The sequence below is a fragment of the Danio aesculapii genome, chromosome 17 (genome assembly GCF_903798145.1).
Source record: "Danio aesculapii chromosome 17, fDanAes4.1, whole genome shotgun sequence".
In the NCBI taxonomy this organism is placed as follows: Eukaryota; Metazoa; Chordata; class Actinopteri; order Cypriniformes; family Danionidae; genus Danio; species Danio aesculapii.
This window is the reverse complement of record NC_079451.1, coordinates 21,439,170-21,463,661: the sequence shown is the minus strand read 5'-3', so window position 1 is coordinate 21,463,661 and position 24,492 is coordinate 21,439,170. Positions and strand designations below refer to the sequence as shown.

The 24,492-nt window shown below is 34.7% G+C and overlaps 1 protein-coding gene across 8 annotated transcripts in view; it reads right to left on the bottom strand.

The window, feature by feature from the left end:
• eml1 (EMAP like 1) overlaps positions 1-24,492 on the bottom strand; it is a 107,058-nt gene that overhangs the window by 26,691 nt on the left and 55,875 nt on the right. For 5 of the 8 annotated variants that reach the window (XM_056476776.1, XM_056476777.1, XM_056476769.1 and 2 more), the window contains exons 2-7: positions 19,807-19,989; positions 17,229-17,282; positions 12,163-12,292; positions 6,567-6,701; positions 6,437-6,465; positions 4,084-4,110 (exon numbers count right to left, since the gene is read on the bottom strand). In XM_056476776.1, the coding sequence (XP_056332751.1) occupies positions 4,084-4,110; positions 6,437-6,465; positions 6,567-6,701; positions 12,163-12,292; positions 17,229-17,282; positions 19,807-19,989 (558 nt within the window). The remainder of the gene's footprint in view (positions 1-4,083; positions 4,111-6,436; positions 6,466-6,566; positions 6,702-12,162; positions 12,293-17,228; positions 17,283-19,806; positions 19,990-24,492) is intronic. The other 3 variants (XM_056476771.1, XM_056476772.1, XM_056476773.1) reach the window with 3 other exon arrangements.

Below are 24,492 nucleotides of genomic sequence, written 5' to 3'. Positions count from 1 at the left end.
GACTTGGAGATCGTCCACTATGTTCAGTCGTTGCCTTAATTTTTAATGTACGTGAGTGTCGTTAAGGTGTAAAAGTTTAACATTGAGCCGTTAAATCAATCTGTTGCAACTAACACTATAGCTGTGTCATTAATCTAGCATAATAACCCCAGGGGTCGCAATCCAATGGAAAAAGAATGGAAAGGCTGATGGCTTTTTATTTGCATGTTGTTTTTTATGTAACTCATTCATTCATTTTCTTTTCGGCTTAGTCCCTTTATTAATCTGGGGTCGCCACACCGGAATGAACCGCCAAATTATCCAGCATGTTTTTACGCAGGGGATGCCCTTCCAGCCACAACCCATCTCTGGGAAACAACCATACACACTCATTCACACTCATACACTATGGGCAATTTAGCCTACCCAAATTCACCTGTACCGCATGTCTTTGGACTGTGGGGGAAACCGGAGCACCCAGAGGAAACCCACGCGAACGCAGGGAGAACATGCAAACTCCACACAGAAACACCAACTGACCCAGCTGAGGCTTGAACCAGCAATCTTCTTGCTGTGACGCGACCTACTGCGCCACTGCGTTGCTTTTTATGTAACTTTTAAATACTATTTTTGTTTTCTTAATGGTTTATTTTTGGTATATTCTTTATGGTTATGGATAAAATTTGGTAATTCTAATAGTTTAATAACATGACTGGTGTGTATCTTGAAACTATTTCATGACGCTGACACATTTTTACGTCAATGCGAATTATTTTACTCATACATGCTATTACGAACTAGGCTTAAGCCCTCTTATGTAACAATTTTCAGGCATTTTTATTTTCTTTAACACTTTATTTTTTTCGTATTTTGAGCAAAAAAATTGGGATGTTTTGCTTTAGAAAGAATTTTCACTTCTGAAGTGTTTGCTTGAATTAGTTCAAGTGATTAAATGAAAAGCCAAGACATGATTTCATGCCAAATCTATCTATAAGCTGAAAAATAAATATCTTAATTTAAATCCCTAAGACAAAAATGCTGATTATGAAAATGATTTTTGCAGTGCCGATAACAATGGGTAGAGAAGGCACGTGGGAAACTACAAAAGGAAAACCAAACTCTAGAAACAAACTGAAAAATGTATTTTTAGTTTTGCCTTCATACATTTGTAGTATTTTGTGTCTTCGGTATCAAAAATGCAAATTCATCATTCACCGACTGTTGCATCAACAATGAAGACTATTTTGTGTTTGACCTGTGTGACATTTAACTTGTGATTTATGATAAACACCAACGTCCAATTTCAGAGAAAAACCAGAAAAGCTTGTTGATGCAGGATCAAAAATGCCCTTTGTGGACTAAAGAAGAAAAAAGTTTGTGTGAAGCAAAAGGCAGCGATAAACTACTGTAGTAAAAGACATTCACTGTGCTGCTGTGTGTCTGCAGGAGAGCGTCATGTCCCTGTGGTGAATGTGAAAAACAAGAGCCACGAGCAGTGAGCAAAACACCCAGAGCTGTCACAGGAAAACAGCACCACTGCAAACAACCACAGCTCCGTGTCACACACACACACAGTGCGTTTACTGGGAAGGGTGGTAGATCTGGAGGAAGGCTTTGAGCATCTATCACACACACACATTTGTCTGATCAACCCTCATGCAAGACCGCTCTGTGGACTCTGTGGAGTTTATTATTGATTGTTTTTATTATTATTGTACCATCTGGAGTCACTGGAAGATCAGTGTAAACTGTAGAGGCACGTTATTTCATTTGTTTCAAAGTAGAAGCAGACAAATGTAAAGGAAAAGTCTGTTAAAGACCAACTGAAATCAAAGATTTGTGCTAAACAAAAAACTTCATTTATGATAAAACCACTCATAAAGGTATTTTTTTGGAAACTGAGAATTATACAAGATCTGAAAGCTGAATAACTAATCTTTCCACTGATTTATTAGAATAAAACAATATTTGCTGAGATACAATTATTTAAACATCTGAAATCTGAGGGTCCAAAAAATTTCTACATTAAGAAAACTGCATTTAAGGTTGTGTTTTAAGTCCTTAGAAATGCACATTACTGATAAAAACATCTGTTTTTATATATTTATAGCAGAAAATGTACATAATATATTCATAAAACATGATCTTTACCTAATGATTTTGTCAAAAATATAATAAAAAATAAATAATAATTTTTAGGTTTATTGGAGACCCCCGTAGTATGAAGACCCGGAAGGAACGTGGTGAGGGAAAATGGATGGAAGAGAAAAAAATGGGTGGGAGAAAAAAAATGATGAAAAAGTGATAGGAAAAAATATATTTTTAAGAACATTTCCTGTTCACTTCATGCATGTCAACCCTCCCGTTTTTGCCGGGATTCTATTTTACCATTCTATCCCGCTATCATCCTATTATTAAGTATTTTCCCACATTTCTCATATATTTTTAATCTTAAAAGAACGCTAAAATTAATATAAAAATGTCTTCATTCACTTTCTTTCCATTAAAATAGTGCGTCGATCATTGCCCTGCAACCTCTGAATCAGCGAATGCATGTGTAAGCGCTGACTGACGGACTCGCTCTGTATGATAAACCAACATAATCTCACGGCAATTCGTAACTTTTTGATTTAGTGGCTAATTCGTATGAATTCGTACGGTCTAATTTGTACGATTTAGTACGATTTGCTCTTCCCCCAATGACAGTTGGGTTAAGGGGTGGGGTTAGGTGCCACGCCTCCTTTTTAAAATCTACAATGTCATACGAATGAACTCGTACGAATTCGTACGAATTAGCCACTAAACTGACAAAACGTAAAATGCCTTTTAAAGTGACACCTCTGTTATTAAACAAGTAAAGAACAGCAAATAAATCTCTCGTTTGATTTTGTTTGATAACAGAGGTGTCACTTTAAGATTGCACAGATCTATGATGAAAGCATTCCATTACTTTAGTAACTGTTTGTGCTCATTTCATAGAAAATTTGTTATGTTTAAAATAAAACGTAAGGATGGACATGTTTACATTTTATTAAGTGTATTTGTCTGTTTAAACACACACCCAAATCCCAAAGTGTCCTGCTCTTTCCCTCCTACAGAAGCTGATCTGGGATCAGTTTATCATACGGAGCGAGTCCGTCAGTCAGCGCTTATACAATCATTCGCTGATTCAGAGGATGCATATGATTGCATATGATATCTATATGATGCATATGATCGACGCACTATTTTAATGGAAAGAAAATGAATGAAGACATTTTTATGTTAATTTCAGCGTTCTTTTAAGATTAAAAATATATGAGAAATGTGGGAAAATACATAGTCTAATGATAGTATGATAGCTGGATAGAATGGTAAAATACGGGAGAATCCCGGCAAAAATGGGAGGGTTGACATGTATGAAGTGAACAGGAAGTGTTTGTGGAAAAACTGTTTTGAGAGGGAATGCAAAAACTTTTAAAAATATTTATTTTCCTATATTTTCTTCCTCCTATTTTTTTTTTCTACCACCCATTTTTTTCCCTACCATCACGTCCCTTCCGGGTCTCCGTACTACAGTGACAAACAAAATCTAAGTCTAAAACCAAGTTTTCATTTAATGACTAAAAAGCATTAATAGTAATAACATTGTTATTATTATTGTTTTCAAAATAATTTCAAATAAATAAATAATACAATTAAATAATGATAATAATAAACTGTGCTTTTTTCACAATTGTTAATGCACAAACACAGCTGTACACTTCTTATCCAACACTAAATTTGGCTTGTAATAAAAAGGTAAATATATCTGATATTTTAGGCAGTTTACTGACAGTGAGCCACAGTCTTGAGTCTGCAAAGGTCTCATCAATGAGATCTCATCTTAAACCACAAATATATATGAAAATATAGGTCTAATAGGTGATTTCATGAGGTCTTTAAATAGAAATAGCTCAAAAAAGTCAGTATATCTGTCAGTTAAATACTGATTCTTTGCTCTGCCAGCTGTATTCAGATTAGTATGCAGATATGTTATTATTGTCAATATATAATTATTTTATTTAATTAATTTAAAGTCCACAGAGTAGCTCACGCAAGTGTCAGTTGACAAACAGAGCCTACCTTTGCAGTGTGTCACACGTCGCATCCCTTCATGAACGTACAGAGACAGAGACAGTGATGTAAGATGACAGAAGACGACTGAAGGAAAAGCAACTCTGCTCATAAGATCACGGATTGACAGATCTGAGTAATTACTCTACAAACTCCACCAGGAGACCCGTTCTGATTCAGCAGCAACCCTCTGCTGCTGCTTGGTTCATTTCCTATCCTACTATATACAATTTTAACACGTGGAACTGCTGTATTTAAGGCTGAGACACTATAAAAACTTTTCTTGCAGCTGTCAATTTTGAGATTGCAGGCTTTTTATCTTTTCATAAAGTGGCTCTTCATGAAGATTATAATTACAGTTCATGCTTTTTAAGGCTCTTCTCAGAATTTGTTTTTTTTTTCCTGCACTGAACAATAAATCTAAATTTTAAAGCACACCAAACATCATAGTAGTCATATTTAATTTATATCCTGATGGTTTTTGCAGAGGGATATGTTTGCAAAATGTGAAAATGTATTTTTGTCTGGTACAGTATTTTTCTGTATTATAGACTGATGAAAAGAGATTCCCAATACAAGGCATTTTGAACCTGACTTCATCCAAAATTAAAATTTTTGCACAAGAAATGTGTGTTAATGATAGCAAATTTAATTTAATAATGACCTATTTGCATATTTCAATAGTCAATTTTAGAAAACATTGCAAACAATGCAAAAAAGTAATAAAAAAATTGGGGAGGTATGGTAATAAACAGTTATTTTCCCCTTTTTCTCCTGCAGTGTCTTGCCTTCATTAATTAGAGTTTTTAGAATGGTTAAATAGAGTAACTGGGTCAAATGTACAGTAAGGAACATGCAGATGTTGCCTTCAGGCAGAAGAGCTTGTTTTATTCTGCACAGACCAAACACTCTGCTTGTACACCAACACCAGATCAAATCCGTTCTGACAAACTCAATAACTCAATTCCTTTCTATTCTTTTCCAAAAATAAAGCTTGAAAAGCCCCTGACCAAAACTGATGTATAATAGATGAACTCAATGACAGTAAAAGCTTGTTGGAGGAATATTGTACTCTCTAGAAATACTCTCTCAGTGTGATTTCTTGGCCTAATAACAGTATGTATGTTACAAAAAAAGGTTAAATATTATATTATATTATATTATATTATATTATATTATATTATATTATATTATATTATATTATATTATATTATATTATATTATATGTTATATATCTAGCTCAGTTAACAAATTAACATTTTTAAAACTGCAAAAACATTAAATGCATATGAGTTTTTACATATTATTTAATATTGTAGGGCTGCGTAATATTGGAAAAATCTGACATAGCAAAATTTTGTTTTGCCGCAATATATATTGCAATATGAATATAATTTCACCAGAGGACTTGAATAGCTCTTTTTGGAAATATTTCATTAATTTAGATCAACAAGGATGACCAAGTCTCTTTCTTTACAGTGCACCTGCATAAATTATAATCATTTACAAGCAAAAATAAATAAATAAACAGTGCTTTTATGTATACTAACTGTATTTAATAATAACAATAATAATAATAATAATAATAATAATAATAATAATAATAATAATAATAATACTTTTTTTAAAGGTGCCTTTCTGGCAACTCAAGGACACCGTACAATAAAAATGTACAGAAATTGAAAAATCTAAATGTAAAATAATATGGTCTTCATTGTATAAATAATCTAGAAAACAATCATATTTAATAATATCTTTACGTTTTAGTCTAATAATTAATCTAATCCTGCGATGTGACTATTGCAGATACACACATTGTGATATCAATGTTCAAAAAATGATATATTGTTCAGTCCTATTATATTGCATTCATTATACTATATTAGCAATTAATAATAGTAATATTCATAACCGAAACAATAATAATACAATTAGGTAAATTTATACAAACACAAAAATGAGAAGAAAAAACTTTTTGGTGTTAATGATGGGATGATGAGTCACAAATAAACAGCGATAGGTGAAATAAACTGTAACAGCAAATCCACATTTCACGACAATGACCTATGAGCCGCGACTGGAAAGCACACAGGCTGAAATCTGCTTTTTTGAAATTTGTTATGCCTCAATTCATCATTATCCCATGGTAACATCTGTCCACCTACTAATTGAGCTCATTTCTTCTAAACAAAAGAACTTCTGGGCGGTCAGCCATTTATTTTAAGCACATCCTCTTGGCAAGAGTCTGTACTTTCTGAAACATCCAATGACTATAAAGCCATTGCTTCATTTGTGGCTCATCCAGTCTTGGTTCAGAGACACACAAACTCTATTAGAAGTGAAAAGGACACCAGACTCTTACCTGCACTGAAAACAGGCTCTCTCTGCTTGCTGTAGGATGATAGAAAGGAAACACATTACAATGAGGTTAAGCCAGAAAAGAAAGTTATAAATTAATTGTTTTTAAAATGTAGTTGATTTTATTGTCATACTTTTCTGTGGTTTTCTTGCCGCTGGAATTGCTCCCAGTGGACCCGGCGCGTGTGCGGTTGTTTTTGGAGTCCACACCACTGTCTTTCCTGTTGTTTGGACCGACATGCTCTGATGAACTTGTTCTCTTCACAGTGCTGTGGATGTTAAAATAAAATCTATTAGTCACATTTGTGAGGGATTTTGTTGGTTCTGTGCTGACCTAGTTTAGTTTGACCTAGGCTGAATCCAAAATCAAATTAATTAAAAACCACAATTTCTTTTTACAATATATAACTTAAATACACTACCGGTCAAAGGTTTGGGGTCAGTTTTATTTAATGTTTTATAAGAAAATTATTCTGTTCATCAAACCAGCATTTACTAAATGTAAAAACATGGTTAAATTGTTAAATATTTATTAGAATTTTAAATAACTGCTTTCGAATCGGTGGCGCAGTAGGCAGTGCTGTTGCCTCACAGCAAAAAGGTCGCTGGTTCGAGCCTCGGCTGGGTCAGTTGGCGTTTCTGTGTGGAGTTTGTATGTTTCCTTCGGGTGCTCCAGTTTCCCCCACAAGTCTAAAAACATGTGGTACAAGTGAATTTGGTAAGCTAAAATTGTCCGTAGTGTGTGTGTGTGAATGAGTGTGAAGGGCATCCGCCACGTAAAAACGTGCTGGATAAGTTGGTGGTTCATTCCTCTATTGCAACCCCGAATTAATAAAGGGACTAAGCCAAAAAGAAAATGAATGAATGATGATGATATTAATAATAATAATAATAATAATAATAATAATAATAATAATAATAATAATAATAATAATAATAATAATAATAATAATAATAATAAATATTAGAGAGATTTATTAATATTAGAGAAGAATCATGTGACTCTGAAGACTGGAGTAATGAAGTTGAAAGTTCATCCATAAAATCACTGGAATAAATGATTAAATTAAATGATAAACTACTTTTGAACAGTTATTTTATAGTGCAATAACACTTCACAACAATTTCTACAGCATTTTTGATTAAATAAATGCAGCCTTGGTGAGCAGGATAAGCTTATTTAAAAAAAAAATTTTAAGTACTGAGCCCAAACTTTTGACCGGTAGTGTATGTGTCCTAGAACATAAGGGTCCATTTTTGGAACCACATGAAAGCTGAAAAAAATAAGCATTTCATTGATGTGATGGGTTTGTTAGGATAAGACCATATTTGGCTGAGATACAACTATTTGAAAATCAGGAATTAAGGGAATAAAAAATCTACATTTTGAGAAAATGACTTTAAGCAATGTATGTTACTAATCAAAAGTGGAATATTGATATATTTATAGAAGGAAATTTACAAAATGCCTTCATGGAAGATGACCTCTGCGTAATATTTAAATGATTTTTGGATTTATTATGAATCTGAGTAATATGAATGTTATCTGGACATACTATATGTACCACGTTGTTGTACTTTTGCCTACTCTTTGAATTCAGACCAGCAATAGTGGGTAGTTTTTCTCCAGCAATATAGTGGGAAAGTATGCGATTTCAGATGAAGTCCTTATTTTCTTTTTAATCTCAGTTTTCCCACCATTTGTTCGTTATAGGTTTTCGAATGTGTCGACCTGTTTTCATCTGTTGATTCCTTATTCTTTGTGTATAAAAATGCACTAAGCCTTGTGATAAAATTTGTTTTAACAAGTTGAACACATGAACATATGAATGAATCCTTGTAGTAATTATGAGTGAGGAAAAAGGGATTTTCTTTAAGCCCAAGTCATGGGCCTATCGGTGAGAAACATGTCAGAAGTATCTGTTTTGAATGCATGGAAAAAATTATTATATATGATAGAATATATGATAATTCATTCAAAGACCATTTCTTATTACTATCAATGTTCATTAATGCTACTTTATATTTGAGAGGAAACTGCAATACTTTTTAACTTGTATTATTTTATGAATACATGTTTTGGTTATAAATAATTTTAATGTTCACATAATAATTCACATAACTACTGAATAATATTAATAATTACCTGTACTTACTATATGGCTAAAGTTAGAACGTGGGTAAGGTTTAGGATAAGTTGCATGTAGACAAATGCATAATTAAATGCTAATACTATAGTAAGTACATGGAACAAGTGACACAATCGCTTAAAATATAGTGTTACCCATGTTTTAAACAATCCATTTCATTGTAAAATTCTTCATTTTCAAGTTTAATAACTTCTTAGTTAAATAGTATTCATTTATTTTAAACCAAAAAAAAAAAAAAGTTAAAACTTGTTTCTTTGATTTTTAAAAGACTTAAACTTTTATAAACACACTATAAAACATATTAGACATTTCAATAAAAATGGCTTCCATAATTCATGCATTAGACTGCGATATTGTCCCTGTTTGTAGACATAAATCATCTTTTACAAAGCCTAATTTCCCTACAATAGCATGTACTTCAAACAGGAAGACTAAATGTCAACATTTAGACAGAAAAAAAGGAAATGGCACTGCAGAGATAATGTTGGCAACATCCCAGCTGATTAAATCAGACACCGGACCAACCTTCCCCAAAGATACACAGCAAACACACACTAGACCAACAAACATTACATTTGTTGGAAGAAATGCATTTCATTCGTTGCGCTTGTTCCTCCGTGACACGTTCAGGCCCTGATCTGCTGTGTCTTTGTGCATCAGACAGGGCTGAATTGAGACTGGGTGCCCTTTAAAAGTTGTCAACAAAAGAAAAGAGCCCATCAGCAGTCCACTGGTTGCCAGGCTCAAGTCTAATCCAGACTGCGAGGCTAAAGTTCATCTGGCCCAGCCATTGGCGGATGGTGTTGTTATCCCGTGTTAAAAAGCCTGCAGGATCTCCATGCTTTTGTGAATAATGGCACTTCAGGCATGAAAGCAAGCGGGTATAGAGTTAGTCTATGGACAGCACAGGGCTCTCGCTTCAAGGCATGATGGGAAAAGAAGCTTTACAGGCTGTAATGAAAGAATGCCTGAAGAGGAGCTTAAAAAATAAAAAATAGTTCACAAAAATCAAAGCAAGCTTATCTCCCCGTGCAGTGGTGCTTCCTGTGGGATCCCAAAACAGCTCTGAATGAGGGTTTGAAAACAGAGCCTTAAGCATTTTAATATCAAGTGTATCATTAGACCACAGCACTTTTGAGGAGATTGCAGATGCTTTAGGGTAAAAAAAACGCTCACCTGTAGGGTAGCTTTAGAAGAAATCTGGGCAGATGGGAAAGACTAGAACATGCAACAGACATAGGAGGTTTCACCGGATGACATACACACACAAACAAAGACACATTGGGGAAAGCAGCTGGGTTGGCGTCTCATAATCATAAACTTATCTGGCTCATTCATTTATTCTTCAGCATGATGTGTTCACTTATTAAACTAAAAAAACATTTGAGAGTGACTGTGTTTGTTTCTGTTTTTATGGTTACAGAAGAGAACAGAAACATTGCAGAAGCATTTTTAAGGAATACTGGAGTTCACAAATATAATAATAGCAATTAATAATAGGATTTGTTTTCTTGAGCATGATGGTGAAAAGTTTAAAACACAAAGGGTCCGATCATACACCCGCTGCAATAAGGAGCAAGACGTGTTTGGCATGATTTGTTGCTATTTTCAGACTAGCGCTAAATTTTTTCAGACTAACCCTAAATGTCATGTTTTACACTACGTTGTTTAAATAGCAAATCCATTTCTGCCACTTTGTGGACTCATGGGTGTTCCGGTCTAAAAAGGCAGTGCTGTTAAGGCGCATTGTTGGCGCGTTGCTATTTTGATTAACTGAAATAGACTGCATCATTAATCAACTAAAAGCTTGTCTAAAGTCCAGCGTGTTAGTTATGCATCTATGCAGGTCCAAAGCTTACACATTGCTTAATACACACAGGATGTACAGCAATACACAAATATCTTCACACATGAAAAAAATTAAAGGATTAAAATGTTACAAAAATTATTAATTTCTACATAAATATAAAAACCACTACCTCCATGCCTTCTTCACCGCGAGAGGCTTTATTCAGTTTATTCAATTTGCATTTGTATAATGTTATTATTTTTAGCAGTATTATTTATTATATGCATATTTATATTCGTTTTAATAAAAACAAGTTTAGATTTGTCCACCTGTTGGATTTTGGAGACGTTTGCATCACCATATGGGGCATAAGAATAGGACGTGTGTTTGGATTTAACTCAGTTGTTTGATGACACTTCGTTATTATTGTTCATTTATTAGTTTGCTGGAAATTAGAACTGAATTTAGAAATAGTTTTGAAACAAATTTATGCGCTTAACAAAGAAATTAAATGTCTTCAGTGGAGTGCGTACAACACAGTTTCCTTATCCACAAAAGTAAAGGAGTAAGTAGTAAAAGTAAACTAAAGAGAAAGCAAAGAGGCCAAATGGAGGGGCTTATTCTTTATCCTCGCACTGCAGATGGTCTGTTTAACTGTTTTCTTGCTACTGAAGTGTTCAGTTTTTCCACTTACAAAGTCCACCATGTAAATGGCAAATGCGCCATGGTGCGACGCAACTGACTATTAAAGGGAATGGGACATTATACTCTTATTGACTTGATGCACAATTATGCTCAAAACACACCCATAACCGGGGCACAGAGTGTATTTTTTCATCTTTAAAATAGCTAAATTAAATTCAGACACACCCTTAATGCTTTTGCACCATGCGCTTTAGACATCGTGCCAAGATTGTTAGAGCCCAATGACTGTAAAAAGGCATTTCTTTTTCGTTGTGTATTCCTATGTTTTCAAACATTTATTTTCACCAATATATACTCAAGAAAAAAAATCCTATTATTAACTGCTATTATTTTTCTTGTAGATGCCATCATAAGTTTTTTCCCAGTATTCTTATTAAGGATCCCAGTATCCTTGTTAAGCATAAAAATGTTTTATGTATTAAACCAATCAAAATCCTACCATTCTTAAACCTTTGAAAAGAGAATAAAGCAGGAATTTCCCCCCCCCCCCCAAAAAAAAAGGAATCTCGTTAGTATTAAACTGCAATTACAAGAAATTGCGAGACGTGAAATCACATTTAAAAAGATGAAACTCCAATGGCTTGTTCTTTGCCACCTACAACCAAGTCACACTACATTGCGTCCTGTAACACATTTGACTCACTTGAGGATCTGTAAATGGTTGGTTTTCTTTGTTTGCTTATCATAAACCGATAAAAAAAACCATGAGCTGACCTTCAAAAGACAAAACCTTGCCCTGTTATCATCTGTATTTGAATGCACTTGAGGAATCTCACTATTGTGCTGAAGGTGATCCAGCACTATACAGCCAAACAATACAGACTATTTCATTTCAACTCTGAAGAGAAAATACTACGAACTATTCAGCCTCTCCTAAAACAAAACTAATGAACTTATGTTTCATAGCCTCCAAGTGAATCAAAGTCTGAAGTAAAAAAAAAGATTTTTCAGTTTCTGTGGAACCTGCCAACTCTATTCTGCAGACTAGCTTAGAGTGTCTGCAAATAGCATCAAGTTGTCCAGACTGTTAATCTGGATTGAAATCTGGACTTCAGTCATACAGTATTCCAGCTCTTAGTTTCTTACCTTCTGGTTGCTGGTGAGTTGTTGTCCTTCTTGCAGTTGGAGGGTGATGGCAGTGTGCCACCCTTCTTAGGCAGGACAGTACCGTTGTTGACCGTGGGTCTCAGGGGCAGGGCAGCGATCATCGGTCTTGCTGAAAGATGATAAGACACATGGAAAGAATTACACACAGCACTGCACTTCTTAAAAAATTCTTAATAGTCAACTTGAGATTCTCAAAGACCCCATGAAATTATAATTTTCAATTGAGTTGATGTTTTTTTTTATTGAAATGGGAGATTTAGATCCTAGGTCACACAGAAAGATGTTTTAAAGACTTGTTTTGTTTTGTTTTAAATAGACAGTTTCCTCTGAGGGATGTAGATTTTCAAACTGAGTCCTCCAAAGTCCACACAGGCCAAACAGAGCGTTTTGAAATGAGGCAGTCTAGCCTACAGAGGACAGATCTCTGTAGATAGGCAGTAATAAAATTAGTAATGTCTTTTTCTCAAAGTGGATTTAAAACCTATATTAAGCGATTGAAGGCAAAACAAGGTTTACAAAATCTGGAAATATATTTCATTTGATCCATGCATGTACACACAAAAACGTAAACGTCTATTAAATCCCTTTTCAGTAAGACATTTCATACTCTTGCTTTTTTACATGATGTGTTTAGATATCAAAGTTAAACAAAACCTAATTCATACATTGAAAACTGCAATGGGGAATTTTCTTTTAAAAACATCCTGCTGTTATTAGCACGCAATGAATCTTGGCACATTCGAGATTGCGAAGGATGCACCAGTTGTATCATTGATGGGAAACAAAGGTATTTTTTAATGAGATAGTCATCGATGTTGCAGCATCCTTCAAATGCATCCTTCGGAGGATGCAGCCTCCAAAATGAGACACAGCTATAGTCATAAATGATCATTTGATGCTACTTAGTTGAATATGAAATAGGGGGAGGGACTCATTCTAGATCACATCTGATTGGACAAAAATCTTTGTAGTGCAGAACGAGTCATCTTGGTCTATTTTACAAAATATAATATATCCTTGATGGCTGACACAGTGGCTCAGTGGTTAGCGCTGTTGCCTCACAGCAAGAAGGTCACTGGTTCGAGTCCCAGCGGGGCCAGTTGGTGTTTCTGTTTCTGTTCTGTTCTCCCCATGTTGCCGTGAGTTTCCTCTGGGTGCTCCGGTTTCCCCCACAGTCCACAGACATGCGCTATAGGTGAATTGAATAAACTAAATTGGCCATAGTGTATGTGTGTTTCCCAGTACTGGGTTGCAGCTGAAAGGGCATCCGCTGTGTAAAACATATGCTGGATAAGTTGGCGGTTCATTCCGCTGTGGTGACCTCTGATAAATAAAGGGACTGAATATATCTTTGAGTATAATAGCATAAATGACCTCAGTCATAAGTTAAGACATATCGACTTATCTTTTTATTGTTTTATATACACTACCATTCGAACATTTAGGGCCAGTAAGATTTTCAATGCATACTCAAGAAACATTGCTTATTATTATTACCAATGCTGAAAACAGTTTGCTGCTTAATATATTTAGGAAAACCATGATACATGCTGTATCAGGATTAATGTAAGTAAGTAATGTGTATTTATATAGCGCATTTATTGTGTATGGCCATACACCCAAATCGCTTCACAATCATGAGAGGGGGTTTCTCTATACCACCACCAGTGTGCAGCATCTACTTGGATAATGTGACGGTAGCCACAGGACAACGGTGGCAGTGTGCTTACCACACACTAGCAATAGATGAAGCGGAGAGACAGTGATAGAGCCAGTTCAGTGGATGGGGATGATTGGGAGGCCATGATCGGTAAGTCCTGATTGGGGGAATTTGGCTAGGACACCGGGGGTTACACCTCTACTCTTTACGAGAAGTGTCATGGGATTTTTGATGACCACAGAGAGTCAAGACTTCGGTTTAACACCTCATTAAAAATGCACTTAGTCATATCTGACCTATTTAACTAGTATTTGCTGAATAAAGCTATTAAATCTACCAGCAAGATCTTACTACGCCCAAACCTATGCATGGAAGTGTATATATTAAATATTTAACAGACCGCATGGTAAACATTTCCAGATGTCAAATTCAATCTATAGAGAAAGATCCGGAATAAACCAATGACCACAGAATTCCAGAGTATGTTTCTCCTGCTTTCATTTAAATGCATTTGTGGTTTACAAAAGTCTTGGGATAGTGAATATCCCTTTGTTCAACTCACACCTGCAGTCTAACTGCTGATGGAAAAGATTTTGGAAGGCCTTTATTAACATTACCCTACGAGTCTGCATTATTAAAAATTCATCACAGCAGGGTTTCTCGAATGCGTGATAAATGTCTAGGCAGCGGCACAGAGATAGAGCAGAAAAAATAAATGAAAGAATGAGGCAAAAGCACCAGTGAGAAATAGAGGAGGATTTTTTTTGTTTCAAAGAGATCAGCCAGCATGGAGCGGCAAGGATTAAGCAGAAGCAAAGCATGACTCATCTTGCACACACTTCAAACGGGCAGAGGAACTGATAAAGTGAGTCGAAGTACTGCGAAAATGGGTGCTTCTTTAACAGTTTAATGGTGGAGCTTCGGACCCTGGGTTGACATTTGGAAGCACAACTTTGTGCATTGCGGCTAATTAGCAAAGCAGAAAATCTTTCAAATCTCATACATGGTAAAGAAATGTGACTAATTACACACCCTTTCCTACAGTTCAAAGGATTATGTGGATTAAGGAAAGCTTTGTTAAACAACCACAAAAAAAATCAATACACTTAAGGAAACGAGCCTTTTTTCATCTCAAAAATGAAGCACATTCTAGGTTCACTTCTGATGGATTTTACAATAAGGATGCAGTAGATTTGTCAGTTAGCATTACGTAATTAGGGATGTTTAAGCAGCATGTTTACAGTGTTAATCTCACTAAACTCTCTAAACACATGTCAGGGCTTTATGTCACACATGCTGGAGGGACATCAGGAATGCACAACATATCAACCATCACAATGTATCAGCTAATATGTATGTTTTTATTGGTTGCAATAATTTCCACTCTTTTCCTAAGGCAAGTTTAAGAGCTATTGATAGATAAAGAGCTATCGCTTTATCAATTATGTATTTGTTGAGACTCAACTTTATAATCCCGTTTAGAGAAACTAGAATTACAGCAAAGTGGCATAACAGTACAGTACCTTAAATGTGCAGTACGTGGGGGTCCAAACCAAAAGTGTATTTTTTATTTTGTATTTTTTTAAACTTCCCAAGTTCTGCTGATTGACGCATGTGCCGAATTTTTCTTGCCAATCTTGAGCCAATTGTAACTGTTTGTTTTGGTTCAATTTGAAATTTCCACAACCCTGGCAGAGCTCGGGGGATCAGAGTGAGCGCTCTGGCCCCACCCTGATCCAACCAGAAGAGTAAATGTGACTGCACAACAATGAATGATAGTGATTCAAAAATATATAATTTATTGGGTCGAATCTCGTTATATCTTTGACGTCAGTTGCGGGCTGGAGGGAGGAGGAGGGGTGCCGCAAATGGCCTGCAGGCCAGCAGTTTAAGACCCCTGCCTGACTTTCTATTGATCACAAATTAGATATTTCAAAGCAATGTTTAAACCAAACAGTGTCATTTTATTTCCCAATGACTTTTGTTTATACAACAGAAATGAATGAAAATTAAAATATCTTGTTAGCACAATTTTGTACCAACATATCTTTTTTTACATTCCACAGAAGAAAGGCATACAAGTTAGAAACATGAAGGTGAGTAAATATTTATACAGTCATTTTTTTTTTTGATGAGCTGTCCCTCAAAATAATTGTATATCAAAAGTTTTTTAAATGAAAAAGCTTTTGATATTATACATTTACTGTTAAATCATAAAGGTTATGAGTCAAAACACAAAAATCCTTCAACTTCATCCTTCAAAGGTTAAATGCAATAATGAATGAATTCATTTCAGTACATTTGAAACACATCTGGTAGGAGCTAAATTGAGCATCCCTAATGAAAGTCAGTAGATTAAGCATTAAGCGCCTTTGTTACATAATTTATTCAATGATCTTGATCTTTTAAGTAACAAATGGAGTCACTCAAATACTTGCTTTGTATAACAGCATGTGAATAAATATCAGACTGAAAATTACCACATCTGATTTGCATATTAATGACTACACAGTGTATCAGCATGCTTATCTTAGAAACAATAAACAAATAAAATATCTGATTAACATTTAGGATGATACACACTTATTATGGACTAGCAATACAACGCTGTAAAAAATATAATCAGCAACTCATGCAAACATTTAAACTGATTTATTTATATGCAGTTGAAGGCAAAATAATAAGCCCTCCTGTGAAATTTGTATTACAAATATTTTCCAAGAGATGTTTAACAGAGCAAGGAAATTTTCACAGTATTTTCTATGATATTTTTTATTTCTTTTAGTTTGGCTGGAGGTTTTAAAATAAAACAGAAATTGTAAACTATATATTATTAGCTCCCTTCAGAAATTATGTTTCCTCGATTGGCTACAGAACAAACCCGACTTGCCTAATTAACTTAACTTACCTAGTTAATTACCAAATTAGCCCAGTTTGCCTTTAAATTCCACTTTAAGCTGAACACTAGTATATTGCAAAATAACTAAAAATTATTATGCACTGTAATTATGGCAAAGGCAAAATAAATTACTTACTGGAAATTAGTTATTAAAACTATTATGTTTAAAAATGTGTAAAAAAAACATTAAACAGCACTTGAAATATTGTTTTACAAATAATTATATAATATTGACTTCAACTGCATATATTATATAAATATATTTATTTAAATTTTAGTGGAAATTACTTGTAAAGTTACTGCAACTTAAAAAAATGTCAGTGGAGCTAGAAATTGGATATTAGTGCATCTTTAAGTGAAAATCCAGTCCTTAGTGTTCATGCGTTTCTGACGCAGTCAAAACAAACTTCCAGTGGCATGATTGAATGGTGCTCTCTGTATTAGAAAGTAACTCCTGACAAGTGAGACACACACCCCAGCGCATACCTGACTTCCCAACACTGCTGTCAGAGGAGGGAGATCGTCTCCTCACTGCTGCTTCTGAACACACTCACAGTATGAGAGAACAGGGAATAAGGGGATAGGAAAGCAAGAAGATATATGGAACAAACAGCAATAGGGGTAAATACTAAGGCTGCAGCATGGATGGGATGGATATGAAAACAAGAAATGGCACAATTCTCACTAGAGAACTGTCTTTATGTGATGAAAACACTTAAGATTTTCTAGCAAAGCTGTTGAGAAAGAATGGCAAGCTGATATATACTCAGCAGCAACTTTATTAGGCAGATCTGTTCAACTGCTTGTAAAGGCAAATATTGAACCAGCCATTTAATGGCAGCTACTTAGTACATTTAGGCATGTAGATGTAGTCAAGAAGATCAAACCAAGCATTAGAATAGGGGTAGAAAAGTGCCTTAAGTGACTTTGCACTTGGTATAGTTATTGGTTCCAGATGAGCTGATCCGAATATTTCAGAAGCTGCTCATTGGCTGGGATTTTCCCACAGCCATTTCATCTCTATTTTATTGGCACACTTCGTGGCGCTTACCACCGACTAAGCATAATTTATGCCACAGCCTTACTGAGTAATGTTACTCACTATGTCCATCTCTTTATGACCACATTGTATTGTGATGGCTATTTCCAGCTGGATAATGTGCCATGTGACAAAACTGAATTCAACTTCAAAACTAGTTTCTCAAACAAAAAAGTGAGTTCACTATACTCAAACTACAACAGACACGTGTGCCATGAAGAAATAAAGGTGTCATAGAATGCACTGACACATTATGTTTAAAATGTTCTCTGATATTTACATAGAAGATGTGTGGCTTGGGAAAAAAAAAGAAAACTCCCAAAACGGTTTCACAAGCCCATATACAACCCTATGAATTGACCCTAGAATGAAAAGCTCTGTTTTTCCTGTTATTTAGAAGGTCATGAATATTAATGAGCTCAGCTCTCATGCTCCTACAAGAGCTATCTTCAGCTTCAGTTATCAAAATAATTGAACAAGCTGAGTAGATGCCTTGTCAAATGACAATTGTTTCAACTGAAGTGGAAGAGAGGTTCACGTTAGGGGCGAGTGGGCTATCTGTACACAATTGCTACTGAGTAATGTGTTGTGGTTAAAATATAAAAGCTAAATTATAATTAAATGACAGAGAGAGATGTATTTAGTGTTGCATTTTGTGTGTTCAATGTGTATGAAAACACATGCAGGAATTAATATCTTGTAAACAGGTGAGTTTTATGAAGTTTACTGTTGTCCTTCCACACTAGAAAAATCCAAGTAAGAGCTGAGTGATATGAGACAATGCATAAACGTGTATTAAATGCTTATTCAACAGTTTAGATGTGTCTGTTGCCTCATTGCAAGCGTACACAGAAACATTCACCCAATATACAAGTTAAACGATACCGTTAAACAGACCACATGCTTCTTCTGGGTGGTGCTTAGTAAATTTTCAGTCCATCTTTCCCAAATTTCACATTTTGATGAGCTGTGAACAGATCAGATGCTCTTGCGTTGACTTAAAGGTGCAGTATGTAAGTTTGACACCAATTGATTCAATATTAAATGCCCTTTTACATAAAATTTATTGCCATATATTGAAAGCAGTAGCCGATAGTTCACCTCAGATCTTGAAAATAAAATAAACCTTTTGAAATTGAACTTTATAACTAAGAAATAATGCAAACCAACACATATGAGTGATTCAGCATGTACATTTAATAATGTTTAAGAGGTTTAATATGTATTATAATATGGATTATAAACCTTGCCTTCTTGTGAGTGAGTGCATATTATGTGCTTCTGAATGGTTTTTAATTTATGTCGTGTTTCATCTGTTGCAAACAGCCAAATTGCTTATCACTGCAAATCTCCTCACCAAGCATGTTGGTAGGACACAGGGTTACAATGTAACCTGCTCACCTAATGTTTACGTTCGTAATATTTATATTATTTGCTAATTAATAACCTCATGTGGAACTCTGAATCTGAGTCTAATTTTGGAGTCTGCTTCTGTCCACCGGAGGTCACATTTGGTCACGGACGCATGCTTTCAGAGCCTTTCTGAATGAATGAATGAAACACGCGGTTTTCCATCAAGGCATCCCGGAATGCTGAAATTTTAATGGCTAAACTGGCATTGGGCAGGTTAAAATTAACAAAACAAAGACAGTGTTCTGGCACGGAAAACCCATTTTCAAAGCAGAATATCTGACTTCAGCATTGTTTTTCAGATAAACAAGAATGTTCACTTGGCATGTTTCTTAAATATCTGCAATCATATTATGGTAATTTATTGCTTTAGAAGAGTCAAAAACTTACATACAGCACCTTCAACCCAGAGCTAATTCCTGTCCCGTTTTCAAAATAAGAGTCCCGCCTTCATAAGAACTATAATAAGCTTTGTTAGTAAAAAAGGGGACATTAGGAAGCCAAAAGAGGGTCTAACTCAGTACTAGGAATATCCCCATAAAGTTGCTGGTGAGTGTAAATAAACAGTGCAGTCTGGAACCAGGATCTTCTCTTTTATGAAGACATGAATGGTACCTTTGGTTGGTCCTTTCCTGTTGAGCATGGCCTGCTGCTCCTCTGAGATGTTCAGTCTCCTCACCACATCAGCCAGCGCTGACTTTAGCAGCTGAATCTCGTCCTCCTGCATCTGAACCCGTTGCTCCAGAGAGGCGATCCTGTCCGTCACCTCCATACTACTCGCTGCCGAGGCACTGTCATCTAGAACACACATACAAAAACATTTAAACATGAGGAACAGCAATGCTAAGATTGCTCTGGAAAGATTTTAACAGAACAGCTATATCTACCAAATATAACCGGATTAGTAATTATCACTGACTACGTTTACATGGACATCAGCAATTTAATTATTTGCCTTAATCTGAATAAGACAATAATATGATTAAGGTGTTTACATGAGTGGCTTTTTGAATGTTCCTTTCATGGTCCGGTTTTACATGTTATAGCACATAATTTAATTAACGTCATTGCGTCACCACGCTATCCCCATTTCCTCCATAGTTTCATGTCCTTTCAGGTGTTTCATTTTTAATTTGTCGACTTTAACTGCAGTTCGGCAGTTTCACTTTTATTCAGGAGCATTTCATGCATGCCTCCTGTGACAGATATTGAATGCGAGTATGAACTGCTGGAAGAGAGAAGAGAGAAAAACCACCGCATTTTGCGATGCAGGTGTCTGTGGTCCTTCACTGACTCGGTAAGTGCAGAGAATAGTGTCAAACAGCCATGTGTATATAGACTATCCTGTCACAAAATGCTGCTAATATCCTACACGAGCAAAAATCCTTACATGTCTGTACTGCACTTCAATAATGTGACTAAAATCGGCATACTCCACATGTCTGTTAAGTTCGATTATGACCTTAATCACATTAAATTAATCAAAAATAGCTGTTTACATGGTCGACTCTTTATCAGAGTATTCTCTTAATCGTATTAAAATCAGATTACTGGTGTCCAAGTAAACATACTGTTAAAATAGTCATGTTTCTTTGAGGCCATATGCTAAAATGGCTAAGAGAGCTCAAACTACCTGCAAGTTAAGAAAACACATATGTAGAAAACACTAACGATTTAAAAAAAAACATTTTTATTAATTTGACAACACTTGCACACAACACTCTCATAATACATACCAATTGTGTTGACACTGAGAGGTGGGGTTTTTTTTTTACTTAACACCCTGTTCATACAGTATTCATACAGTCTAAATCAGAATTATTAACCCCCTTAAATTTTTTTTTTCTTTTTTAAATATTTCCCAAATGATGTTTAACAGAGCAAGGAAATTTTCACAGTATGTCTGATAATATTTTTTCTTTTGGAGAAAGTCTTATTTCTTTATTTCAGCTATAATAAATGCAGTTTTTAATTTTTAAAAGACCCTTTAAGGTCAGAATTATTAGCCTCTTTAAGCTATATTTATTTTCAACTGTCTACAGAACAAACCATCGTTATACAATAACTTGCCTAATTACCCTAACCTGCCCTTAACCTAATTAACCCAGTTAAGCCTTTTAAGGTCACTCTAATCTGTATAGAAGTGTCCTGAAAAATATCTAGTCAAATATTATTTACTGTCATCATGGCAAAGGTAAAATAAATCAGTTATTAGAAATGAGTTATCAAAACTATTATGTTTAGAAATGTGTTAAAAAAAATCTGCTCTCTGTAAAAAAAAACCAAAAAAAAAAACAAGGGGGCTAATAATTCAGGGGGGCTAATAATTCTGACTTCAACTGTATAAAGAAGCAACAGTACAATCAAATGTTCTGTGCAGCATAAATATTTTCTCAAATGGCACCAGGTGGATTGAAATCTGTATTAATAAAAGTCAACTAAAATCTAAATACTAAAAATGTCAACCAAATATATCCCTGACATCACACACCCCACATTGTTAATAATAATACAGTTCATTCCAGTTGATGTCTACTCGAGGTGACCGTCAATTTGAAGCTAAAAGCCTCATCCTGGAGGACCAGCGGGGTGCTTTTTGAAAAGTCAGGCGAGGGATGGCCTAACATGTCCCTCTTGATCACATATAAACATGCTGATGGTTTATAAAGCCCGCTTGCCTAACAGCTGCTGACCCAGAGAAACACTGTTACTATCTGTCTTTCACTCACACACACAAAAGGGCAATTAACTGTTTGCTAGGTGATTAGACTGCTTTGTAAAATAGGTGGCATGAAACATTTATGAAAGCCAGTGCTTTTAACCCTTCCCTGCAGATAGCATCTTCATTAATTATATACTGAAAGGAAGCAGCTGGTAATTAAAGCAATAAAAAAAGGAGTTAAAACATGGTGCTGTGTCTCGAATAAGATTTATGACAGACGTTAAATTATCCGAATGTGTCATTAAAGATTTGGTTTAAATCACACAACATCTGTTGGAATCTTATGTATTACATTATTTTTAATGTTGTTTAGGTCAGGTTGTTATAATAGAATATGTGTTAACAGTAAGATTCATTTAATTAATATTAGTTAAATCATTGGTATGCTTGATTTATAGTTAACAAACATTAATAAACAATGAACAACATCTGTCATTTTATTTTAAGGTATAATTCTTACAATTAACAAACCATTAACTAAAAGTTTTAGCTCAATAAACTACTAATTTGCTACTTTTTAGTAATTGGGTTTAGGTATTAGTTCAGGATTAATGATAAAGATTAAGACCACACTTTTGTATTAATAAACAACTTCGAATAACCTTAATAACAGGTAGGTAATAAAGCCAGTAGATATTAATGTGAATAGGTATTTAAACTAAATGGTCACAATATCATATTTATAAATTAAGATCGAGTGTGTTTACATGGACACCAATAATCCGATTTTAATATGATTAAGACAATACTCTGATTAAGAGTCTACCATGTAAACAGTGATTTTTGATTAATTTAATCCGACTAAAGTAATAATCGAACTAAACAAAAATCCAATCAAGACATGTGGAGTATGGCGATTTTAGTCGCATTATTGAAGTGCAGTACAGACATGTAAACACTTTAATCAAACTATTACCATCATTCAGGACTTTTCGACGCAATTTGCGACAGGATATTCCATACACACACGGCTGTTTGACACTATTCTCCGCACCTACGGAGTCAGTAAAGGACCACAGACACATACACAGCGAAATGTGGAGGTTTTTTCCCATTTGGCGTGTGGTATCAAATTAAACAACACTCTTCTACCAGTCCCTAATTTGTACGCACATCCAATACATCAGTTTGTCACAGGGGCATGAATGAAATGTCCTTGTATGAAAGTGAAACTAAACTGCAGATAAAGCCGAACATTTTTTAATGAAACACCTGAAATTACATGAAATTTTGGAGAAAACGTAGATAGCCTGGTGGCACAATGATGTTACTGGATCTATGTGCTTTAACATGTAAAACGGGATTGTGAAAGGACCATTCAAAAAGACTCGTAAACATGTCCATGTAAACTTAGTCATTAATTTAACTAGGTAATGTATTAGGTATTAGGAAAATAATAAAGAAAAGCAACATTTTGTAGCATCAATACACTTTAACAACAGTGTAAAAAATACTGGGTTCCACATAATTCATTCATGTTCTTCCAATGTAAATAACTAAATAAGTTAACTTAATTATTTTTACAAATTTATGTTGATTGAACAAAGTTCAACAAAGTTGTCCCCAAAAAACACAAGAATTTTGTTGTTTCAGCTATATTTAAATAAGTAGTTTGAACAAGCAACAAACATATTTTTGAGTGAAATTGAACCAAGTGTTACCAGCATTTTATTGATGATTTACACACACACAAAAATGTTCATGCACAAAAAATGTTATGAATTAAGTATAATTCTGTGACACAAACAAAGAATCAAAGATTAATAGCACTGTGCAAATGCAGTGCTCAATGCAGTAACTAAAAACCTTTAAACTAAAGTGTTAGAAGTTATTTAAGTGATTATTTTATTACCAGTTTATTGTTAATATATTATGCACAAACATTAATTGAACAATGAATGAAAGCAATATGTTTATAATGTAACGTTTTTTCTTTCTTTTCTATTTCCTAATTGCATTTATGCAAATGCTACTAGCATTTGCTTAATAAACTATCACTAAAAAGTCCCACTTATGAATAGGCATGGGTCGATATAACATTCTAATGGTATGATAACCTTGGATAAAAATATCTCGTTTTCACAGTTACTGCTCTAAAATATGTTCTGTTTAAATGTCTGGGTAAATACCAAAAACTTTTCCCCCCTTTAAACACAATATATTTTATTTTGAGAAAACTTTTAAATATTTTGGAGCAGAAAACATGTCAGGCTAAATAATTCAAATCAATCATTGACTTCTGCTGTCTTCATTCGTTTCTAAAACGCAGATTTCTTTACACTTTAAAACGGCATCTTTAAATATCTTTTCTGCTGGAGATACTGTTGTCCTAAAAAACATCAATAAAAAATCTTACATATACCATAGGAGAAAATTTGGGCGGTTTTAAAACCTTGACTTTTCCAAATCGCGGTATTATTTGAAAATGGTTATTGTGCAATGAGTTATGAATTCCTATTTACTAACATCATTTAAAACATGAATTCATATAGCAGTGTCCACGCAGTGGTGCAGTAGGTTGTGCTGTCACCTCACAGCAAGAAGGTTGCTGGTTCGAGCCTCGGCTGGGTCAGTTGGCG